The sequence below is a fragment of the Lepisma saccharinum genome, chromosome 7 (assembly GCF_977018435.1).
Source record: "Lepisma saccharinum chromosome 7, izLepSacc3.1, whole genome shotgun sequence".
Classification (NCBI taxonomy): Eukaryota; Metazoa; Arthropoda; class Insecta; order Zygentoma; family Lepismatidae; genus Lepisma; species Lepisma saccharinum.
In genome coordinates, this window is record NC_139235.1 from 92,185,024 (window position 1) to 92,211,497 (window position 26,474).

General features: G+C 36.0%; 1 protein-coding gene across 9 annotated transcripts in view; it reads left to right on the forward strand.

The window, feature by feature from the left end:
• Nucleotides 1-26,474, forward strand: part of LOC145990020 (chromatin remodeling protein domino-like) — a 195,899-nt gene that overhangs the window by 18,542 nt on the left and 150,883 nt on the right. For all 9 annotated transcript variants that reach the window (XM_083125625.1, XM_083125624.1, XM_083125623.1 and 6 more), the window contains 7 exons: nt 4,118-4,258; nt 9,821-10,028; nt 13,138-13,343; nt 14,063-14,203; nt 14,818-14,944; nt 16,887-17,044; nt 20,712-20,807. In XM_083125625.1, coding sequence (XP_082981751.1) covers nt 4,118-4,258; nt 9,821-10,028; nt 13,138-13,343; nt 14,063-14,203; nt 14,818-14,944; nt 16,887-17,044; nt 20,712-20,807 — 1,077 coding nt within the window. The remainder of the gene's footprint in view (nt 1-4,117; nt 4,259-9,820; nt 10,029-13,137; nt 13,344-14,062; nt 14,204-14,817; nt 14,945-16,886; nt 17,045-20,711; nt 20,808-26,474) is intronic.

A 26,474-nucleotide genomic window follows, 5' to 3' on the forward strand; every position in this document is an offset into this window, starting at 1 on the left:
CTTGTTCCTTGTGTATCAACGCCAGTCTGGTGTATAGCAGACATCCTCTGTTCCTTTCCGGCAGCTTTTTTTAACGTGTGTAGTGTTTCCTTTGTTTTTTGTTTATGCACATCTCCCAGGTGCATGGCTGACATCTGTTATTTCTGGTGGTTTTCATTGTGTGCACGTAGTGTTTCCCTCTCGCTTCTCAAATGATGTTTTAGATGGCCAGCTTTTCCTACATTTGTATCAATGATTTCTAGTTTTTTTGTTTTTAGAGTTCCTTCATAACTTGACATGAACTCAATGTGACAAAGGAGGTATGTCCTCTTTGAAAGATTACTTCCCAACATTTCAGTTCACCTGTGCGAGTCATTATTGATTGTCAGTTCAACCAGGCCCTCCAGTCCATAGACTTGTATTTGGATGAAATTTTGTCACGATGGTTCATCCATGTCTCGAAGGCTTGTATACAAAATATTAGGTTCTCCCTAAAAATGCAGAATATGTGGCCCACATTTGTGCAGTGTGTGTCTGAGATAACTTCAGGATAGCTTTGGAACTCTTGATCACAACCTGGTGATGTTTACACACCCAACAAACCTCCACCAAGAAACACACACATTGTATCAAAATACCCACAACTTGTTGGCATTAGTATAACGGTTGTGGTTCATCAACCATTATAATTGCACATATGGGTGTAGGTATATAAATATTTCAAGTATTTTTACCATAATATGCAAGGCACTATTATACTTCAGAAATTTCGTAATTAGGTTCTTCAGGCTAAATAACAGTAAATTTACTGGGAGTACACTTCCGAACTTCAGCTGATCTATACATTCCAGATTGTCAAAGTAATTTTTAGTTTTCTTCCTTCAGCATAGTACTTACGGTAATATCACTATTAACAGAAAAGCATTAATAAATTACTTTTTAACCTGTTGTGCTTAGCTGTATACTCTCACAAATTTCATATGATTTATGATCATTTTCATGTAATATTAAGTAGTTTCAAAGCCAAAAATGTATAGAAATGCGCAATTTAATGTTAGAAGCGCCTTAAACAGTAATCCTATTTACGTATAGAAAATAAATATTGCAATCTTGTATAGGGGGAAAAAACTCTAGGGAAATAACATCTCAAAAGAAAATCCCTTTTCCCCACAAAATATAAACTTTTAAATTGAACATTTTAAGTAACGTAAGGTATAATAAAACACAAAAGTATATCTAATATTGTAATTTATTGTGCAATCTTTGTATTACAAGCACTATTTAACAACAAATATGTTTGTTCTCACGAGTGAATACTTTCTGATTTGATAGTCTGTGAAATGGGTAAAAATGAAAGGTTTTGGTAACATTGTCATCTATAAGATCAAAATGGACGAATGTTAACTAAGATAAGAGGAATCCATTTTTAAGCTAAATTCATCTGGTTCAGAACTGGATAACTATGACAAAAAGGACCTCATATTAAAAGTGTAAGGTTCAATGTGTATTAATAATGAAATATTACCTGCAAAAGTAAATCAGGGTGAAAATGATGTACAATTTAAAATATGTGACTTGAAGCTGACTCATAAGGAAAATATGACGAATCAATATATATATTGAGATAAGTATAAGTTTATTAATATTTTAAACTTATTAACTCTAATAACAAGCTTCATTCAATTTCAAAGTATATTAAAGTGATTATAGTGAACTTTGTGCAAGCTTAGCTGCTAAAATGAAGGAAGATTACTCAAAGTAATTTCACCAGAAACTGTTACAAATGAAAGTACAAGATTCAACATTCGACTAGATATTCTTCAAATGTTATAATTTCTTTCATCGCATATCTTATGAAATTTTGATTTATAGATATGTAAATATAAATTTGTTATCTGTACAGTTTAGACTGCATTGCTTAGCATGTTGTAACTTATTTATGACTGTGTCTTCTTGTTGTATATAATACACAATATACTTCAGTGTGATTATACATCAACGTGTAATAATTTCTTACACTATAATATGTGCCTTAATGATATGTTCATCAAGTAGAAAATATTGTTGAGCAAAATATGCACATGTAAATTTGTTCAAGGAAGGTTTGTTTCAATATATTTTATGACTTGAATACTGAGTACACAAAAGCGCTGCGGTGTTACTTTGCAAAATTCTGATTCTATTTACTACAAGTATTTTGTTAATCATTGAGCAAGGTAATACTGTTAACCTCTGTTCTGTGCAAGGTTAAAAGTTACTAATTGGTGTTTGATGTTAAATGTAGTTGATAAATACATACACTACTATATGCAACGTACAAGATTTTATCGACTCATGTTCATTCGCCAATGATAAGTGAAAGAATACGCGTGTCGTATCACAAGATTAGTTAATACGCATGACGTATCATTCAAGATTATGTCGACTCGAGTACACCTACCGATGATAGGTGCATAAAGTAGATACATAGAGGATGCATCTTTATCTATCACATAATTCACATGTGTAGCCGAAGCTGCAAAAAGATTACCAGAAAATGGTGCAGCACAAAAGGGGTAGGTGATAACCAAGCAAAGTTGCACACACTATGTAAACTAACCTTTCCCTAATTTGTCAAAATACCAACTTGTTATTGCAATGCACTAGTGAACAGTAAAGTTTTAAAAAGTATTGAAATGAGTGACTTGTTTTAAATCACCACAAAACTGGGCCTTCATCTTACAGAAAATCACAAAAAAAGGACATGTAGAGAACTACATGTTAATTTCCTCTTTCTGTTTCAGTACTGCAAACACAAAATCAAACCTTTTTATTTTAGTTCCCCATATACCCCATTATACCATGTCATAAAGATCATAGGAAGATGTTGATGTAAGGCCTCGTACATTCTTCATCTCAGCCACATTTTGAGAGGTAATGTGACCAGCACTGATCTCCATTTTTTTTATTATCATACACACCAGAGTTAATCATGTACCCATGCATTTGAGGCTGGATGAATTCCTAAGTCATTTGATGCAGGGAGAAGGCTCAAAAATTCTGACCTTCTCATCTTTCCATTACATACAATACACATGACAGTTTTGTATCATGACTTTTTAAAATTTATCTCTTGCGCTGCAAAATCGAATGCTCTCGAATAGTGAAACACCATGTGACGTGTTTGTCTGGACACTTGTGTGCTGGTGACGTTACGTTAACCGAGGAAGGAAAATAACGAGATTTCTATGATCCGAATGAGGAATTAGGATGGGGATTTCTGCCTGCTTTTCATTATTACATTGTATTAAAACCTAGGCTTTCATGTTCTAAATTAGTTTTAAGCCGTATTATGACCTTTTATATTACCTATTTATGCCTATTTTGATGATTTAGTGCATATTTGCATAATTATGCCTATTTTGATGATTTAGTGCATATTTGCATAACCTTTTTTGAAAATGCTTTTTAGAGCCACGTTTCTTTCTTTATTGCTTTGGGTCTCTCCACATTACACTGTCGAAGACAGTCTCTTGTTTGTGTGTCTTCCTTCCACCTTTTCATCTAACTATTACTCTTCATTATCACTGCTATTAGCCAAGGGTAACAGAATAGTAAAGTAAAACAAAATTAATTAAAATATAATTGGATACATAAAAATATTGTAAGAAGTTCATATTCACTGCCTATTTTGGTGCAATCTTAATTTTTAGTGTGTTTTTAATGACCGGATTTAATATTTTTGGTGCCTATTTGCCTGATTATTTTACGTTTTAATGCCTATAAATCTGCACACTGGTAATAATGTAATCAAATGCACCAAGTTTTAATCTCCTTATAAAATTGTTATTTATGTATACCTGTATTTGTTAAAATATAAAATTGTTATTTATGTATACCTGTATTTGTTAAAATATAAATACATTATTCTTTCTAAAATGTTAGTAAAGGAACCTATACAATGAGAGGTGAAATGTGTAAGAGATTGGAAACAACATAAAGCACCTATCAAAGCATCTATCAAGTAACTGTTAAGGTAGCATCTTACAAACAAGTAAATGCGGTAATGTTGTATTGCATCTTTTCTTGATTTTTGGTATTTGGTTAACAAACTGCTGTTCATTTTTTTTCTCTTAATGTTTGCATTTATCTTTCATAGTGTGCGAGGATGGTTCAGAAACACTTCCAGGAGAAGGCCATTCAAGCTCAGAAGGCAGAGAAAGTTCAAGAGTTAAGACTGAAGAAAATAGCATCTCACATGGCAAAGGAAGTAAAGACTTTCTGGAATAATGTTGAGAAGGTTAGTAACATCATTTCTAGGAAATCATCATTTTTATCAGTCGTACTAAAGTAAAATTCCTTTCAAAAGCCTCAAAAATAAATTTTATAATATTTAATGCCACTGTTCGTTTTTAGACAGAAACCAAATATTCATGTGCCTATATATTCCCTGTGTGTTTGACAGGTACTAGTACCTACTATGTGCAGGAGACAAAAGAACAACAGTAAGTCAGTATAAACAAAAAGAAATAATGTATTTGAATTATGTATCCCTAGAACATAAGGTATGCATAAATTTCTAAAAAGAATGAAAGTTCAAATTTGTTCCTCTGTGCTTTTTGAGACATTTTAGAAAAACGTATTCATTAATACATGTGAGTTAGTGTTAGTTTGATAGTATTGACATTTTGTAAGAGCATTTCTGGATTCGAGAGAGAGAGAGAGAAAATACGGGGTACATGTCACTATAACAACAGTGAATTAAAGTGATTATGAAATAAATAGTTTAATATATTCTGAAGATTGTTATAAAGTTAACCTCCTTCATGAATATTTGTTTTTTAAATTTCAATTCAAATTTTGATTCATTCTGTGATGATATTTTATGTAATCTAGAACGTGGAGATACCATTCACTCTTCACCTGATGTAGAAAGAGGCATTTGATTGAGACTGTGCAGCGTTGGTCGTTATATGTACACTTGCACACACACACACACACACACACACACACACACACATGCATTTATATCAATATGATATACTCTGTGATGACATTTTACATAATCTAGAAGGTGGAGATACCATTCACTCTTCACCTGATGTAGAGATGAGGCATTTGTCTGAGACTGTGTAGCATTGGTTGTTATTTGTGCACGTCCCCACATACACACATATACATGCATATATATTAATATTCCAATTGTGATACACTCTGTGATGACATTTTACATAATCTAGAAGGTGGAGATACCATTCACTCTTCATCTGATGTAGAGATGAGGCATTTGTCTGAGACTGTGTAGCATTGGTTGTTATTTGTGCACGTCCCCACATACACACATATACATGCATATATATTAATATTCCAATTGTGATACACTCTGTGATGACATTTTACATAATCTAGAAGGTGGAGATACCATTCACTCTTCATCTGATGTAGAGATGAGGCATTTGTCTGAGACTGTGTAGCATTGGTTGTTATTTGTGCACGTCCCCACATACACACATATACATGCATATATATTAATATTCCAATTGTGATACACTCTGTGATGACATTTTACATAATCTAGAAGGTGGAGATACCATTCACTCTTCATGTGATGTAGAGATGAGGCATTTGTCTGAGACTGTGTAGCATTGGTTGTTATTTGTGCACGTCCCCACATACACACATATACATGCATATATATTAATATTCCAATTGTGATACACTCTGTGATGACATTTTACATAATCTAGAAGGTGGAGATACCATTCACTCTTCATCTGATGTAGAGATGAGGCATTTGTCTGAGACTGTGTAGCATTGGTTGTTATTTGTGCACGTCCCCACATACACACATATACATGCATATATATTAATATTCCAATTGTGATACACTCTGTGATGACATTTTACATAATCTAGAAGGTGGAGATACCATTCACTGTTCATCTGATGTAGAGATGAGGCATTTGTCTGAGACTGTGTAGCATTGGTTGTTATATGTGCATGTGCACACATACACACATATACATGCATACATATTAATATTCCAATTCCAATTGTGATACACTCTGTGATGACATTTTACATAATCTAGAAGGTGGAGATACCATTCACTCTTCATCTGATGTAGAGATGAGGCATTTGTCTGAGACTGTGTAGCATTGGTTGTTATATGTGCATGTGCACACATACACACATATACATGCATACATATTAATATTCCAATTCCAATTGTGATACACTCTGTGATGACATTTTACATAATCTAGAAGGTGGAGATACCATTCACTCTTCATCTGATGTAGAGATGAGGCATTTGTCTGAGACTGTGTAGCATTGGTTGTTATTTGTGCACGTCCCCACATACACACATATACATGCATATATATTAATATTCCAATTGTGATACACTCTGTGATGACATTTTACATAATCTAGAAGGTGGAGATACCATTCACTCTTCATCTGATGTAGAGATGAGGCATTTGTCTGAGACTGTGTAGCATTGGTTGTTATTTGTGCACGTCCCCACATACACACATATACATGCATATATATTAATATTCCAATTGTGATACACTCTGTGATGACATTTTACATAATCTAGAAGGTGGAGATACCATTCACTCTTCATCTGATGTAGAGATGAGGCATTTGTCTGAGACTGTGTAGCATTGGTTGTTATATGTGCATGTGCACACATACACACATATACATGCATACATATTAATATTCCAATTCCAATTGTGATACACTCTGTGATGACATTTTACATAATCTAGAAGATGGAGATACCATTCACTCTTCATCTGATGTAGAGATGAGGCATTTGTCTGAGACTGTGTAGCATTGGTTGTTATATGTGCATGTGCACACATACACACATATACATGCATACATATTAATATTCCAATTCCAATTGTGATACACTCTGTGATGACATTTTCCATAATCTAGAAGGTGGAGATGCCATTCATTCTTCACCTGATGTAGAGATGAGGCATTTGTCTGACACTGTGCAGCATTGGTTGTTATATGTGCATGTACACACACACATACATGTGTGTGTGTGTATATATATATATATATATATATTGCATGTGGTTGGTGGGTTTTATGTGGATGGAGGTAGTCAGGTGTCCTCCCTCGATGTGCACGTCCACATCCAGGAAGGTGATCTACCTACACTTCTCCAGCTCCCACCCGTTCCACACCAAAAAAGCAATTCCATTCTCTCTGGCCCTCAGGGGACAGCGCCTGAACACTTCACCCACCTCCCGCCAGAATTATAACCTCTGCCTACACTAGGCCCTGGTTAACCTGTGGATATCCCTCCATCCTGGTCACCAAGCAAATATCACGAGCTGCCTCACATACCACTACCACCAAGAAACCTGCTGCCACCAACCCACCTGCACTCATCACCCAATATCATCCCCACCTCAACAAAATCAGGCACACACTGCACTCTCTTCTCCCAATCCTCCACAGTGATCCCGAAACCAAAAACGTATTTCCCGACAAACCCAGGGTGGTTTTCAAACGCCCCCCTAACCTCCAAAACATCCTGGTCCACAACACTCCTTCACCACACATCCAACACCCCCCTGCCCATAAATGCAACCGACCCAGGTGCAAGACCTGTCCCATCCTCATCACTTCTCACACCCTCCAGGTGCACACGGCCACTGGCAAATTTACCCTCCATCCCAAAGGGACCTGCCATGCCTCAAACCTTATCTACATCCTCACCTGCAACATCTGTGGTGATTTTTACCTGGGGGAAACATCAACGGCCCTCAACCTCTGCATCAATAACCACCGCTCCTCCACCCACAACCTGGACTTCACTGTCGCCGTCCACACCAACCACCACAACATCAGTTTCAACGACTGCTTCCGGGTAGCGATCATCCACCTCCTACCCCAACCAGCGAACACCTCTGTTCGCAAAAGATGGGAGAGGGCCTATATATCGGCCATGAGTGCAACCACTCCACCTGGCCTGAACAAGGCCACCCAGTAATGCCCAACCCTCACCCACCCTACTGCACTCCCTCCCAACTCATCCTACACACTCAGTTTACGACGAGCCTGGTGACGAAACAGTGTTTTTTTCGTTCTACGCACCGCTTCTTCTTCAATGGGGACCTGGCAACTCTGCAGGACCCCAACTTCCGGTTCCGTCTTCTGTTTCTTCTTACACCGATGATGCTATAAATTAGCGAAAATTTTGAATTTTCCTACTGTCCGGTGAGTGTTTCCTTTTACCTTATTTGATTTTTACTTAGCCCTTTTGGCCCTCCTTGCTTTTATCCTATATATATATATATATATATATAATCAATATTTCAATTGTGACACACTGTGATGACATGTTACATAATCTAGAAGGTGGAGATATCATTCACTCTTCCTCATGTAGAATTACGCACGCGCACACACACACATATACATACGTAGAAATTTTCAGTGAAAAGTGAAGGCTCAACCAGGACTCGAACCCGGCTCTCCTGCATATCATGCCATTTCTCTAACCACTGAGCTACCGAACTGGACTGGCCTCGCCTGATTTTTCGCTCTCTCATTTTTCGCTGAAAATTTCTACGTAGTACTTGTCCTGTGTGTACCTAATCTACAATAATTAACATCTCTACGCTGGGAGGTACCTGGCAACGTCGAAGTTACTGTGTTTCAAAGGCAACAGATCCCGTTGCAGTAGCACTGGCAGAGACGATTGCATGCAGGCAAAACAGCAATAGGGAAAAATCAGGCCAGGCCGGCTCGGTAGCTCAGTGGTTAGTGCAATGGCACGGTATGCTAGAGACCCGGGTTCGAGTCCTGGTCGAGCCTGCATTTTTCGCTGAAAATTTCTACATAGTACATCTCCTGTGTGTGCCTAATCTACAATACATATACATAAATGCATTTATATCAATATAAATGAAGCCCATCCTTGCAGCCCAAGGAGGCTCTTGCACCTGGACCAACGGCCAGTAACATCCTCTGTAGGGGTTTTTGTTGTCCTGTGTTACGTCCTCACATGTGACAAGTATCCCTTTATAGCCTCAACTTGCATCAAATACATGACAGTTTGTCTTTAAATGACTCTGTTGTTTTACTTTCAATGAGGTGTTCACCTGCATATTAGTGTCTGTTTTTTACTTTGACTTGAAGGCAGGTGCAAATAGTCTGTATGCTGGCATGCCCATAATTTTTTCAAATCAATCACTATGAGCAGTCCATTTTGTGACTGCTTTAAGTGTAAGCTTAAAGTGTTGCCATACAACTTATATGGCCTCGTAATAATAATAATCAGTGGCTCGACAGCCCTGAAAGTGGAAGGGCCTTGGCCTATCTCCCGACTGCCAGGCTTCCTCCCACAATCCTAACTAGAGGTGTGGAGTTCTTCAGCCGGTACCGTCGAACACTCATCCGTTATAGGAGTTTTCAGAGACCGGATTACGCTACTCACTCGTAGCTCTCCAATTTCCTCACGATGGTGGGTTTCCACAGGCATGATACACAGGCCGAGAACCCAGGCAGACTTGAACCCATGCCATCCCACAGTCGGAGCCGAAAGCACAGCACCTTAGACCACACGGCCACCGAGGAGGACATGGCCTCTTACCCAACACTATTTTTTCTCGGTTACTAGCCAAACAGAATATATTGTAAGAACAAATAAAAGGCAAATTTATAAAATTCATGTTGCAAAAAAAATTTATAAAAACACTTTTGCAATTCATAAAAAATCAGCAATCGTGTGAGCTCATCTCAAATTTTATCTGTTCATCTCATATTATTCCCTTGGAATTGTTTTGCTACATGTTGTAAATTTAACACATTCCTTTTCTTCCCACAGCTGGTAGAGTTTAAGCAACAAACCCGACTGGAAGAGAAGAGGAAGAAGGCATTAGACCAACATCTTAGCTTTATTGTAGATCAGACTGAAAAGTACTCATCATGGTTGGCGGAAAGCATGAACAAAAGTGGGGATGCCGGAGGGACCAATATGTCTGTAGATAGTTCACGTGCTTCATCTCCTATAAGGAAAAGCTCTCACTCAGATGGTAAGTTCTTACATGGAGCAGCACTAGGAGATTTTGGAATCCTTAAGTTCCACAGCTTTTCACCAGAAAATAAGTAATTGAAAACCAATTTGGTAGTAGAATACTATGTGGAACAAAGAAAATAAAATTAAAGAAACTGTTTATCTCCAGTATTTCAGTATTACCAGATGCTATTCTCAGGAGATGATATTACAGGTTGTCTACACCTTGTACTAACTAAACGACCCTTTTCCCGGGAACCATGAAAAAATTTAGAAAAAAGTTTAAAAAAAGTTGAAATTGAAGGAAATCGGCCGAAAAATGCGTTGTTTTTTTCCCCACTCATTCCCTTCACGAGCGCTCTACCGCTCACAATTAGGTCTGAACTAAAAATAGACACCACCACACCATGCTTGAGTGATATCCAATAGCACTTGACCTCTGCCCTCCCCTCCCTCAAGCGTACCAATATTACCCCGCACCCAACTGCTGCTACCCAACCCACCAGGCTTTGCCACGCTTTCTCTTGGATACGCGAGAAGAGAAGATCGAATGTCCTTGGATGTTTTTAAAGGTAGTGTCTGCTGCCACGTTCTTTTTTTGCTTGAACCTCAAAAGAGATGTGTGCGGCAGCAAACTCGGTCTTTGTTTTATCGTGATTTCATCATGCTATGTATGCAATTACGTCTGTAACACATACTGTGAAGTTGTAGCGATTACTTTCTCATAAATGTTTTAAGATTAGGTCCCTTAGCATTCTTCTAATAATAAACCTAAATGCTCTCGTTAGGTTAGGTTCAGTTAGCATTAAAATAATATCGCTAAATGCTTTCTAAAGAAATAGGTTCTAAATTACCTGTACATTCATTCCCACTAATCATAAACTTGCATTTTTCTCGTCTTCATCTGTTCTAAGATTTGTAACATCCTTTTAGCAGACGACTTACGTGGCATGAGCAAATTTGCCGCTTATTCTTACTGCTGACATGTGCGTGGCAGTAGACTCGGCCTGTTTTAAATCGACCTTGACTTGTTTCCTTCTCCTAAGAGCTGCTGAAAACTCGACGGTGAGGAGGGGGGAGCAGCCCGAAATGACTGCTGGACTTGCAATCTTTGCCAATGTGTATAGCAGGTCAAGCCAAAGCCACATAGGCGAACTAAAGATCGTCAACCCGCTTAATGCGTTGTCATCCAGGTTTCCACAAAAGTTTACTTCGATCTTATGTACATCATAACTCCCGTTTCCAGTTCATACGTTTTCCTAATTGTGTCGTAATATCTGCCAAAAAAGTGTCCCATTGGCTGACTGACTTTTCCCTTTTTCCCTGTCAGCAAAGGGAGGGAGGGGCAATTTTCTTTGCTCGTGTGTCCCCACAGGCTGATTACAGGCGAGGGTGGAAGTGGACCCACCCCTCTTCCTTTCCCGTAATAGGAAATATTACCCGTATTATTGTCTGTTGCATGGTTAAACGTAAAGCAAGGGTCATTTCTTTCTTCTTTACGCTGCTGTTAAAAGTTCCTTCGACAGTTGCCTTATCTTTAAAATGCTGGGATTTTTCTCTTCGGCCACCTGTTGCTCGAACTTCCAGCCGGTCTCCTTGTTTTCACGATGCAGCTGGCGCAAAGCTCTTGCTTTCCGATAACAGCAATGACTCATCCAGAGCGAAGAAAAATGTTATTGTTTTGAATCTCGCAAAGCTGTTTTGATTTGAAGATAATGAAATTTGGAAGACAAGAGTTAAAATAACTTCATGTTCTGCACATCCGCTTTTCTTCAGAACCATTCATGTGAATCAAAAAAAAAGTGCTCAATGTAGGAATGGTCGCTGAGATCCATTAAGAAGACATTATTGAAGGGGAAAACTTTTGGAGGAATGGGTGTTTGACATCGAGAATACTCCTAAATCCAACATTAAATCATCGATTAAGGTGAGAGTAAATAACGATCTACCATTTTGATATGTAAAAATGTGCAGTTTAATAAAGCTTGTTTTCAGTTCATTTTATGCTGATGGGCTAATCAGCACTAAATATACAGTTTAAAGTGAAATTCAATTCCAAACCTAAATGACTTTCGACTGGGAGCTGTTTAATGACATGTCCTAGAATACGCATTGGGTGAAGACAGATCGCAAGTTTCATTTCCTTTTTCACACTGGATTACAATGCCAGTCCAGGAAGAAGTTTGGACTGCTCCCTTGAATGGGGAAGGGGGGAGGGTGAATGAAGTTGGTAGTAGACCCGTATAATATCCAACATTCATTGTGCCCGATTATCTCCAGACTTTTGCTGGCGCCAGTGTGACTGGTGTCAAGATTCTTCGAGTTTCGCTTGCAATAAGCGAGAGATTGTTTTACTTTCCATAGGTCTCAGTGCAAATGGGTTTCTCATGAACTAGAATTGTAAGAATTTACTGGAAAAGCAACGACTGTGCACAATTGAAAGAAGTAACATTATTTTAAATTATTTTTTTGTGAAAACGTTTTCATGTTCTATTTTCCTTCTCACAACACGCGTTCTGTGCTTAACAGGTAGTATAACTACCAGGATATATGGTGTTACCATCTCCTAGTCATTTTTGTGTACGTTTGAGCTCCGTTTAAGCAGAAAATTGGGGCAAATTCCAATAACGACCCCTTCGAAATAACTACCCTTTTCCCGGGAATTGTGAAAGGTTGTTGAATCGAGAGTTGACTGTAGGTAATTAATAGATGACACGCCAAGTGCAAATATAAATTTGAAGTTCTGCATACATTAATTTTTTCCCATCAATATATTGATTTTGCTTTGTGTGGAATTGTTTTCCTTTGTATACGGCTAAGCAAAAATGATAAATTGTACATTTTCCCACATAACTTTTTGGAAATTGTACATTTTCCCACATAACTTGTTTGGACACAGTAACCCAGGAAATGGGTAATCAAATTTTCACTAAAGTGATATTAGTTCTTAGAGTATAAGTATAAGAAGTATACCACTCCAATAAGATTCATCTACTACTTTGTAGATCAAATATCTTATTTTTATATATTTATTTGTGCGTGAGAGAAAGAGTTTAAGGTGAATGGTAATTGGGTAATAGTACTCATACTTTCCTTTCAAGTAATGAATTTGTACTTTTTTTGTGTAGATGAATTTGAACCAAACCAAAGTAGTTCTGATGATGAAGAGACAATTGCCAAAGCAGAGGAAGACATGGAAACACACAATCACATAGAGGAAATAGAAATGCTGAAGAGAGAATCGGAGCTTCCACTAGAAGATCTTTTGAAGGATTTGCCTGAAGATTATTTAGAAAATCTGGATCGGATAGAAGAAGTAAAATCGGAAGAGTCTGTAAGTTTTCAGTTTTGGTTTACCTCTTCTCATTTTTTGCTCCTTGTAGTATAAAAACATAAAACCAGCAATATTGCATACGGTGTTTCTTGTTCTTGCTATTGATTTTGTGCTAGTCAAGAGACGAGTATTTGCAATATATTGGATGCTTATAAAATCTTTTTTTTTTAGATTGTATGGTTAATTGAAGTCATCACATATTCTAGATTCATTTTTGAATTGGTGTGAATACTGAAGTACACATTTACTAAACAATGTTGATACAGAATTCCTGAAAATTTTGCATTTTCCATATCCACGCTGCACAAATTAATTATTATTAAGAGAAATGTGAAGTTGCTATTTATTTTTCACCAATATGGTGTTAAAAATTTGTGTTTTGTGATTTCATAACAGGTGTTTTAAAATTCTGTTATAGTTTTGAATATTTTGAAGTAAAACTCATAAATGCATGCTTATAATTGAAGTGGAATAGTAATACTAAATATTTTGGACAACTTTTTACTGCTACAATTTTCAAGTATCAGTATGGGTGTGAATCCGCAAGTGTGTTGGCACGATATCGGCTCAGCCCTAATAAAAACTACTTTAAAAGTAACCGTTATTGTATTATTTTGTAATGTACAACATTGGTTATGCAAACTTTTAAGAAGACTAACGTTAATCTATATAAGTGAGAACGTAAAGGATGTGCAGTAATATATTTTCTGTATTTGCAGAGTGAAAACTCATCTGTAAAGGGAGATGAAGACTATACTGTAGAAACAGACAAGGAAATGACGGATGATGAGGCAACTATACAAGAACAAGAGGAAAAGGAGAAAAATGTCGATCATAAGAAAGAACTTGAAGACCTTCATGTGAGTACTTCTGGTCGCTCATTTCCACACAGTGACTGAGAAAGACAATAATTTTTTGATGGTTGTCAGTTTTTTTTGGTCTGTGTATGTGCTGGTATAGTGAAACCACAAGCAAAGCAACCTGCACAAATCCGCGACTCCTGTGCACTGTACTCCTGCATGGAGGGGAAGGGGAGAGTGAACCATGCTTCCTTATGGCCCGAGCTGAACGGAGGAAGTGTAAGCTGTACGGGGACTTTTCGTCCAAGGTTTTTTCCCTTGTGGTCGCTCTATAGTTTTTTGAATAATGCAAACCTTACGTCTGGTTTAAACATATATTTTTCAGAAGCCTATTGCTGAAGAAACACTGTCCTAAATGATCTCCCACTGTAACTTATACCGTATATGCTACTATTACCTAATTTGTCTAGAAACAAATGTTTATATTTAGCTCCTTTGTTTGCTTCTCACCCTTGAAGGTTGAGGTGTAGTAAGGATGCAAACTGTTGTTGATACTATGTAACTTCAAGAGCATTCCATAATCATTAAAAGAACGGTAAAGGGAAACTATTTTTGGTGCTGTTCCAAAACAGAGGTCATGGTTTGTTTGACAAGTCTTTTTTTCTATTGTGCAGGCCGAGAGTGAAATTCCTATTGAAGAGCTTTTGAAGAACTACCCCGGTGGTTTTGAAGATTCAGCTGATAAATCTGACCTATCAGATGAGGATGGAGAAAGCAAAGATAACGAATGTGATAATGAAGGTATGTACATAATAAGGATGTACTTGTACAAATTGATAATTGATATTGGCCTGATCTGATATAAACATGCCAAAATGATGCACAAAGTACAGATTGTAAAATTATTAATAAATTGGCATTTCAGTTTAAATGATGCCTGTAGCATTTAACTGTGCAAATAAACAGTACATAAAGAGTGTAGTACCCCCACAGACCTGTTGCTTCATTTGTTAGTATGCTTTTGTATGCTACATTGGTAACATGTCTACAAATGCACAAACATGATGTTTCTGTTCTGTATTTTGTTTACTTTGAAAGAACATTCCAAATTCAAAGCACACTTGTTGATATATTTCTATCTTGTCCATGTTGCTAAAGTATATATGTACGTGGGTAGTTCAATATATAAGTTTCCGTATGCTGTAAAAAAAAATATTTTTAAGATACATTAGAAAACTATACATACATGTGTGGGAGGATCCTTCCTCACTTCTCCACATAATCCCCATAGAGATTCAGGCATTTGTCCCACCGTTGCACCAGTTTGTCCATACCCTTTGCAAGAAAATCAGGGCTCTGACTATTGATCACTATTCTCACATTCTGCTTCACTTCATCTGTTTCGAAATGGTAACCTTGCAAATCAGACTTTAACACCGGAAAAAGATTGAAATCACTCGGTGCTAAATCGGGGCTGTATGGAGGGTGGGACAGCCGTTCCCACCCCAATTCTTCAATTTTGTGTTGTGTTTGCACTGCTGAGTAGGGGGAGTGTTATCGTCAAGAAGAATGACACCAGCTGACAGGAGACCTGGTCGCTTATATCGAATTGCATTTTTCAGTTTAGCCAATGTTTGACAATAACGGTCAGCATTAATTGTTCTTCCTCGTTCCAAAAAGTCCATAAGCAGAACGCCCTTAGCATCCCAGAAAACACAAGCACCTTACCAGCTGATTGATCCGTCTTGAACTTCTTCTTCACAGGAGACTGTTTGTGCTTCCACTCCATATATGTTCTCTTGAATTCGGGAGTATAATGATGGACAAATGTCTCATCCCCTGTCACAACACGCATTCACCATCCATGCTTCTGAACTCCTTATGACGTGAGCCTGCGTTTTCCGAACAAGCATTTACTTTTCACCCTTGAGCGCATGCACCTTCACGTTTGATAACGAATCGATTGTTGTTCTTTGTAGATGAAAGATGGCGCTTGTCAACCAAGTGCTTATTTTTAATGGCATTGCTTTATACAATATTTTATAGCACAGGGAAACTTATATATTGAACGTCCCTAGTAATAGACATTAAAATTTCACAAGGTTGCACTATTATCTAATCCTTTGAGATTCAACAAATTTGTAAATGTTTAAAGAAAAACTTATTTAGCCAATTTTTTTTTCTGGTAAAATAGCCACTTTTTTATATTCAACCTTGTAAAAAATTTATTACCACTGTGGAAACTACTTTTGTTGTGTGTGTATTTGCAGTACCCGAGACAAGAATAGAATTTGAGATTTCATGAAAGAACATGTAGTTTCGTAACGTAAATGTGTAAATACACAGTTATTTTTCCAACAAAAAACCTATTGCAATCACTTCATTACACATATTAATTAGGGAGTTTAATAAACAGTTTATGTACTTCAAGGAACATTTGCAATTTTATATTGGACCAGTAGGCTTTTAGTTACGGTAAATTTTGTATCACTACTTTATTTGTATCGGCAAGAATTGTATATCAGTTCATCTCTACTATATGCATTGTAGAAATCTGTTTAAAACTGATAAGAAACATGCTTCTTTTTGCTCAATTCATTTATTTTACTTTTTAAAATTACAGTCTAATGTAATCGGTACATAGTAAAGAGGAGTTACCTGACATCATGTCAGGTGGCGATTCCTTGTGGACCAGTGTTTGTTATTGGCAATTATAAACTACTTTAGGAATTTCATTTTTTAGGTGATGGAGATGATGAAGATGAGGATGAAGAGGAGGAGTCACCAGAGGAAGAAGAGGAAGACGAAGGTGAAGAAGAAAGTGAAATGTTAGGCAATTCAAAAGAAGATTTTGATGTCAGCTTGAAATCTCTCTTAGATGGAGATGATGATTTTAAGAAGGTATGTAGTTTGAATGTAGCTCTTGTTTGTTTCCTCTGTCGATACTAATTATGTAATAAGATATGAAGGTATCACAGCTGATGTGATGAGGAAATATATGCTAAAACTGCTACAAAATTATTTCCAAGTGTGTTTTACTGGATATAACTTTAAACTAGTTAATAGATCATAGCAGTTGGAAACTGGACTTGATGTTAACGAAAAATTTATATAAATTATATAACAGTTCTTTTTTGGATCATGTAGCACAGTAGAAAATATTGAACACAATCTGAATCTAATACGAAGGTGTTGTCATTGTTTTCATCATTTCCTCAGTTAAGCGAGAGAGGCAGAAAGGTGACACATTATAATGAAAAGCAAGATATAAGATATGCAAATAGAATTGCCTTTTATCAAATTGTGAAAGTTTTCCACATTCATGCATCAAAAAGTACTAATAAAGCATGCAAGTTGTGTTTGCATGAGAACTGTGTGGTCACCAAAAGTGTTGTTAAACTAAATTGATTAGGAGAGAGAAAACTATAAATTAGTTCCTTTCTGCAACTTCTTAACTGCTAATTTTGAAGTCGCACAGAATATATGCTATGAGCTGCTGTTATAGCTGGAAGAGGTTCCTTCAATTGCAGTGCTTCAATTGCAGTGATATGACACTATCACTCGCATATTGAGTGGGCAGATCAGGTTAAATCCAGTTGTAATTGAATCTGTCTGTTACACACTAGTCCTGTTTTTATCCTACTAGAATCTTTCAAGACCTGCCTTGTAGTAGAGTAATAAGTAGAGCCCGGAAGTTCAGGCATTTATTTTCGTTAAAATAGGCAGGCAAAAAGGCATTGATAATGTGGAAAATAGGCACTAAAAATGAAAAAAGGGCAAAATAAACCGAAAAAAGGCACATTTGGAAGTCTCTTACTTTTATCCATAATTTCTGGCAAAATGTTAAAATCTAAATTGGGAAGAGCATTTCAATTTTTTCCGTCTTGATTGCACATAACTACAAGGTGCTTTATAAGTTCTCAACATTCATTGCTAGTCGTCTGTCAGAGAGAATGTTTTTCATAATAGAAAATGATCTTTCACGAATTGAAGCCGCTTCATTTTCTGGAAGAGCATCGATCACCCCACTGATTTTTTGAAGGTTGTTAGCATAATATATAGCTGCCCATCTCGTCAAGACTGGTTGTGGAGGTAAACTAAGCTCAAATCGCAACTTCCTGAAATTTTCGGGTTTGAGAGGGAGATTTCAGAAATATCTTCTTTGTGTTCGAAATCAACCTGTCCACTTCAGCAGTCAATCATGCACAAGAAATATTAACCGAAAGGTAATATCCTAACTCAGCATGAAATACTTTTTTCTCACACTTTTCTCCTTCAGCAATGTTGAAACATGTGAGAGTTCAATATTACTTAAATAAGGCAAAAATTATTCACATAATAAACTGAAGAAAATTAAATGCCAACAACGTTTTTTGGGAGAAAAATAATTTTTATACACATTTTTTTTAAAAAAATGTCATATTTCATTGAAAAAGGCAAAAAAGGCATTATAATTAAAAATAGGCAGTGGGGTCCCAAATAGGCAAAATGAAAAGGCTTCCAAAACATCGAAACAACATAAGAAACGTATATCCAGAAAAATTTTATCAATATATGCAGTAGATAAAAAGAGGCATTTTGCCAAACTTCCGGGCTCTAGTAATAAGTGGTGAAGTTGTTTGGGTATTGACTGCCATGAGAGAGATCCATTTTTTATTCCTTTTGTGGGTAAGATAAGGTTGGGATTTTTCCAACCCTGCCCCTGAATAAAGAAGCTTTGAATTCACCCAGCCTGTAAGAAATCAGTAGGGGGTTTGCATCTGGTGCATGCTGCTTATATGGTGTAATGAATATGGAGTCATTCCACATTCAAATCAACGTAAAACATTAGTTTTAACGAAAGTTTTAAGTTTTTTGGACATTGCCTAAAATTCCATTCATTTAGGTTCATTGATTTCCCTTAAAAATTGAGTATGTCAGTTTTGACCCTAAATATCAGCAATTTGCATTAGATGTGGTGAAAAAAGATAAGAGAACATAAAATGTAGCCTGAAATATACTGAAAACAATGTTTTTTACACCAGATTCTATATTTTTTCTTAGCATAGTTATAATTATCGCAACTGTCTGCATAGGCCAAATATGTTGCAAGTCATGAAACAAAAATGCCTGCCATTTTCAAACGAATGCCTGTTTTGAACTACCCTTGTACAGGGGTTTACAACGACAAACAAATGAAAAATTTTGAAAATGGTCGAGTGACCAGTGATGGACCATTTGGTATGGTATGGATTGACCCTAAAATTTTAGGCAATGTCCAAAAAACATAAAAGTTTCGTTAGAAGGAATAAAAAAAACATTCTTTGTAGAGAAAGAGCATGTCTTTGCAATGATTTTCAACATCAAATACTTTTGGTTCCATCATACCCACATGATCAAAATTCAAATTTCAGTAAACTAGTTTTCCCACCACAAAAATTAGGCTACAAGTCTGTTATTAGTCTTTTTATAGGCATTTTTAAAAATTTTTGAGTGCTGATGTATTTTTTTCTGAAATCCTCATTATTTCATTGAACTTTGTGTAAAATTTCAGATATATATCTCATGATTGGTTAAGGAGAAAAGAAATAAAATGTAAGCAAGGTTATCTTGTGTCGAGGGTCTCAAGAGTGACAGACAACACTGATTTAATAACATTTCAAAGTACTGTAAAAATTAAAACCGTTAACATAGTGAAAAAAATTTAGGGAGTTTCTTTTAAACATAAAGGAAGGGTGCGTACCAAATTTCATCGAAATCGGACATGGTGGGTGACATGACCTCGTTGAAATGGCATGGAATGACTCTATGGGGAAACTTTACCCTTTTGCACCTGAATGGTTAGCTCACTTCCCTTTGATGTTATTGATTCCAGTTTCAATATCCTGTGAAATTCTTAAATTTCCATGTTGAGTCAGCATCTTGGGAACAATTGCTAAGCTACTTGAAAGCAATAGTAGCAGTCTTTTGCTCTTGCAAGCCAGAGAATGGTGTGTAACTATGTGTCAACCAGAGAAAAGCCACTTTGGCTGGTGTTGGTCTTCGAAGGGTTGATCTGAAACCCTTAGCAAGACTAATTATCTCGGGATATCTCTTCCTTTTTTGTAGGCTGAGACAGGTTCCAGCGGAAGGGCCCTCATGATATCAGACATTTTTAGTTTTTGAATTAAAACTTGTAATCAAGGTTCTGCTGATTTTTAAAAAAAATTGAACGTGTTTGTAACGAGAATTCCTGGGACGAAAACTAACACAATCCCAGCCTGGGCATTGGTGTTCATAAAGTTTCCTCGTCCGCTGACATTTCCTTCTGGGGCATCAGATGGGTCTTCTTTGAAACACTGAAAATTGCTGATCACCACCCAGACGGAGAAATTCTGGTTTACAATTAGGAAGGAGATTGTAGAAATTGGTTATGGAGCTACATGTGGTTTCCTCACCACTCTTTGTGTTGAAGTGTGTGTCTTTTTGTCCTGGGATCATGCAAGGGATGAAGGTGAGTTGTGTGGTATTATTTGGATGATGGACTGCAATGTCAGTTACCTGGTTCCAAAATTTTAGTGAATGTATGTTTCCTTTGTTTCTTCCGAAGGAATCCAGTGATGGTGATGGTCAAAAAGACCTAACGGATGTAGCTGCCTTGGTAGAGACCTTCCAACCTAAAGGAAACACTTTATCTTCTACCAGTGTGAGTATACAGCATTATATTTGTGTAACCTTCAGAATCCTGCCAGTCTAAATGCTGATGACCAGACGTGAATGGTTCAAACATTGAACCAGCACAACATGACTTAATTCCTGTTGCTGCGTGGAGCATAAGGCTTCTGTGAAACTTCTTCTTCTGGTTCTGTTGGGCAAACAGCTTCTTAAATTTCATTCCATGTTTTTTTTCCCAAGGCTGCTTCTTCAATAGACTTTTCCCATGTCTTCCTAGGTTGGCCACTCCTTCGGTTTCCCTGAGCGTTATTTAGGGGTTCCAATCTAAAGAGATTGGAAGGCTCAGCACCATGTATCAGCATTTAACATGTGATTGCCCAAAACTACAGATAATATTTCAATTTTTTTTGTTTGGTTTGTTTTTGTTTGTTCATATACAAGTGAAGTAAAACTTGAACTGTGGCAACCATGATTTAAAAAGGTTTGTTATTTAAGCATGAAATTGATTTTCCCACACAATACTTGTACAAAATGAATAAGGCTGAGCCAATACAATTAGAGATTCCCACTGATGCATCAATGGTATAATAATGAAAAGTTGTTCAAAATATTAGTGTGTAAGTAGTCCATTTCAACTATGTGAATAAATTAACCAGGAGTTTTGTTTCAAAATATTTAAAGAATTCCATCAGAATGTTTAATAATTATGGTATGTAATCACCAAATCCTTTATTCTCACACAATACTGGTAGAGAATTTTTTTAAATATTTTTTTTAAAAAAGTGAATTTTGCGTCATAGTTACACGAAGAAAACATCACTTGGTATTTTTGCAAATTGGTCTACTAACTTGCTAGTAAGGTATTTAATTATGCACTGATATGTTCAAGATAATTTTTATGTCGCTAACGACTTAAGAATCCCCTACATATGCCCGGATTCAATGTTACCTTTCATTTTATCTGGTTTAATTCAATAAGGGGATATAAAATTACCTTAAAAAACCCATACTCTTGACATGTTGCAAGCTTGTGGATCCTGTCGAGGTATACAGTAAAGAATATGTCCATTCCGTGTCAAATCAACAAGGTCATCAACTGTACATTTTTGATTCACTTTAACCTTTTCAGTCCCAAGGCCATTTTCACAAGTAAGCCTCTCTGTTCCGAGCAGATTTTGAGCAAAATGCAGAATTTCAATTAAATGAGTGTTGATCGGAGACTAATTGCCCTAGAGAGATGAGTGATATACCGTTGTACGTGGAATGAACCAGAGATTCAGACTATATGAAATTTATGCAAATTCGGCATATATGTGGCAGGGTGGAGGGGGCTAACTCTCAAAATTCCAAAATTTCTGAAAAAAAATTTGGTTCCCCCACCCTCCCCCCAAGAAAAAAGTACATGACAGTGTCGACATGCACATGGAAATGATCGCTGACATGTAAGGAACACAAAAATATTTGCATTATTATCATATGACCAATGTAAGTTGAGTTGTACCCCCGAAAGGAATGGTCGGCACGCCACTGATTCAAGCTTCAAAATGCAGCGGTACCTTGAAATGACTTTATCTCGGAGATTATTTGCCCTGGAGATATGAACGATATACTGTTGTACGCAGAATGAATCACAGATTCAGACGATATATAATTTATGCACATTCGGCATACAGATGGAGGGGGAAAGGGGGGAAATCCCCTCAAAAATTCTTTTCTTAAAAAAAATGGTTTCCTTCTGCCCCCCCTGAAAAAAATGTCTAAATGCCAAATTTAAGCAAATTTGGCATATATACGGAGGGGGAAGGAAGAAAAACCCCAAAAATTATTTTAAAAAATTGTCACCACCCAAAAAATGTCCTCACACTTGAGCACAAAACGACACCTATGCACAACATTCACGGACGAAAAGCTAGAACGCAGTGAAAAATGAGCGCTGATTCTTGCAGCTGCTTGAAATTAATTTTTTTGACAATGCAGGGTAACCCGTGTCGCAACTTGTGGACACTTGTGCTAAAGAAACAAAGGGACCATGTGCGAATGTCCCGTGCATCACGTAGAGAATCACCCATTTGCTATAAGTCAAAGGTAAAAGTCTTCCGAGAGCAGTCATCCCCTTCATACACCTAGGTTCAATGTCACTTTTCATTTTACCTGGTTAAATTCAATAAGGGGATATAAATTTACCTTAAAAACCCATTCTCTTGACACATTGCAAGTTTGTGGATCCTGTCGTGGTATACATAAAATTTATATGTAAACTGAGCTAATACCAGTTTGAACCAATATTCAAACAATTCTCACAGATACTTTAGAATTGCAACCTCATCGCTTGGTAATAAAGTATTGAATTATGCTCTGATAAATTTGTATATTTTTTCTCTAGCTCAGTGTTGTCTTTTGTGAACAACTTGAGTATCCCCTACATACGGCCAGGTTCAATGTCATTTTTCATCTTATCTGGTTGACTTCAGTAGGGGGATATTAAATTACCTTATAAATCCATTCTCTTGACATGTTGCAAGTTCGTGGACCTGTCGAGGTATACAGTAATGAATATGTAGAGTGAGCCGATACCTAGAGGCACATAATTTTGGTAAATAAAAAAGCAAAATTTCCGTACAAAAAGAGACTCTATTTCGGGTTCAAAAGTGGTAAATAAAATAAAATTTTGGTGTTATAGCGGTGAATAATCACATCAAAAGTGCTATATAAAGTGACATTTTGGTTTTAAAATTTTGAATATAATCCTAAATTTGATATAAAAACTGCACTTATTACACAAAATAAACTTACCCCTTCTATTATCACAGAGTTCAGAAAGTGTCACATCAGTATATAAACTGTAAATTTCGTGTTTAAGAGCATATTTCGCATTATTTCGTGACAAAACTGGGTAGATATATGCACCTCACACCTTACAGAAACATGAAAAATGAACATTTCAGCATGTTATTTCATATTTAGTGTTTTCGTCAAAATCGAAATTTGCATGCCTCTACCAATACCAGTTTGAACCAATATTTATGCAAATTCTCACCGATAACCTGAGAATTACAACATGCATATTTCATTTTTGACAAAAAAAACGAAATTTGAAATAACACATTGTAATGTTAATATTTCATTTTTCTGAAAAGTGTGAGGTGCATTTTCCTAATTTATAGTTCATTTATAGATGCGACACTTTCTGAAGTCAGAATTATCCTGAGAATTCTCGGAAAATTGATTAATTCTGCTGTAAATATATGAGAAGCAAAAATGGACACCTTTATACAGGAATAAACTTAATATTCTGGTAACAACATAAATGTGCTATTAGAAGGGATATTCTTATTTTGTGTATTAAGTGCAGTTTTTAAATGAAATTTTGGATTATATTCACATTTTTAAAACCAAAATGTCATTTTATATACCGCTATAACAGCCAAATTTTATTTTATTTACTGCTTTTGAACCTGAAATTGACTGACTCTGTACTGAAATTTTGCTTTTTTTATTTACCAAAAATATGTGCCTCTAGTAATAAGGTATTCAATTATACTCTGGTACATCTGCTTTTTCTGTCAGCTCAGTGTTGTCTTTTGTTAACGACTTGAGTAATTATCCCCTACATACTGCCAGATTCAATGTTACTTTTCATCTTATCTGGTTTAATTCATTAGGGGATATATAAAATTATCATGAAAAACCCATACTCTTGACGACACGTTGCAAGTTTGTGGATCCTGTCCAGGTATACAGCAAGGAATATGTTGAGTGAGCCAATACCAGTTTGAACTCATCCTCTTGTACAGATTCCCATAGATACTGATTTTAATGCTTTAAAATCATATGCATTTTAAAGTTGTTGAAAGTATTGGTTAATACAATATTAGTGTGTAAGTATCGCACTTCAATTACATGCATCAATTTACGAGAGTTTTGATTCAAATGTTATAGAATTGCATCGGAATAGTATTGAAGTACGTGTTACGTAATCACTGTGGAATGGATTTTAAGGTGCAACACCTTTCTAAACACCTTTTTATACTGATCGTTTGAGATATATATTTTAGGACATGAAATCAAGTAAAAGAAACAACTTTGTTGCACCTTTTTGCACCTTTTCGTGAGATTAGCACATTTTCCCACTTTTTACCCTCTCTTTGGTGCTTCAGTACCTTTTTCCTCCCTTTTCTTTCTTTCTTTCTTTTTTTTTTTTTTTGTTAAAGAATTGGACAGAGAAATAAATGTTTTTCACTCTTCTTGAGCAGCTATATAAAATCCTATAGTCTCATTTTGTAGAGCAGAACTGGAGCTATAGAATTGTACAATATAAAGTATAACTACTCCATTTTTAATGTTCAATTTGCCTCAGTTGTACAATGGGCCTTGTATTATTGATAAAAATCAAGGTGGCACAAGTAAGAGCGCTACGCCCTCATAGGGAATCATGCAAAAATCCATACATAACCATTCAATAAATAACATAAACTGTGTCAATAAATTAGACATATTCAACTTTAACAAATTCATATGTACAATTATAAATAATTATTGACCAATAAAAAAGGTTTAACAACGTTAACACACAACATTTACATGCTTCAATTAAAGTCCTTGTATTTATATATCATGTGATACTCCTGTTAAATATACAAGTCACTTCAGGCCTATTTGCAGAATCCAAATACTTCACATCTGGTTCCAACACTTCTACTCAAAACATGGGAAACATATCTATGTATCCATCATCTCACTTTTGTCCAAAGAGGTTATTTTATTATGTTACCACTTACTATAAATTTTAGTAGGGATGGGACGATATGAAATTTTGGCCGATACCTATAAAGTACAGATATAAAATTTACCGATACCGATAACCGATATTCTACCGATCTGATATAAAATTAGAAATGGTCCTGGAAGAACCTGAAAGGTTCATTGACCTTAAAAAATGTGTGTTTCAAAGTGACTACAGTGCAAGAGAAATTGCATATTTAGACATTAACTTTCTAAAAAAAAGTAGGGCATTGAGATTATCCATAAAAATTACAACAAAAATGGCAGAATTTTGCACTAAACTATCCAATATTTATCTATATATCGGATCGGTAATTTTACTGATAAACCGATACACCAATATGCCTATATCGGCTGATACCGATCGAGTACCGATTAATCGGTCCCATCCCTAATTTTCTTGTCATAGAAATTAGAAATGTACTTATCTGTTGGATATGCAATATCTTTCAACTGTAGAAAATCATCTTGTTCTCACAGTATTCACTTGAGTTCAAGCAATGTATTGGACTTACATCTGTGAAATCCAATTGTGTACACTGTAATATATATATTTTTTGTCTAAAACATTATTTGTACAGTATAAATATACTTTTGATACAAAATCAAAGATTTTAAAATATTTTTCATGTTTAATAGTTATAATATTTTCAACTATAGAGGGAAAAAGGTTATTTTAGATGCCTATTAGATTTTTCCCATATAGAGATATGGCTACAATAAATTACCTAATTTAAGAGTAGGATTAAAGATTAGGATTAACCTAGAATTTAAGGCGCTTCTCATGAATTTATCATTACATTAAAATCTAAACATGCTCTTTCCAGACAAATCTGAATTCTAATGATCAAGAATATCACCTGATAACATAATTGTCTTGCAAAACTCGATAAATTCTGCCTTTAGAATGTTTTTA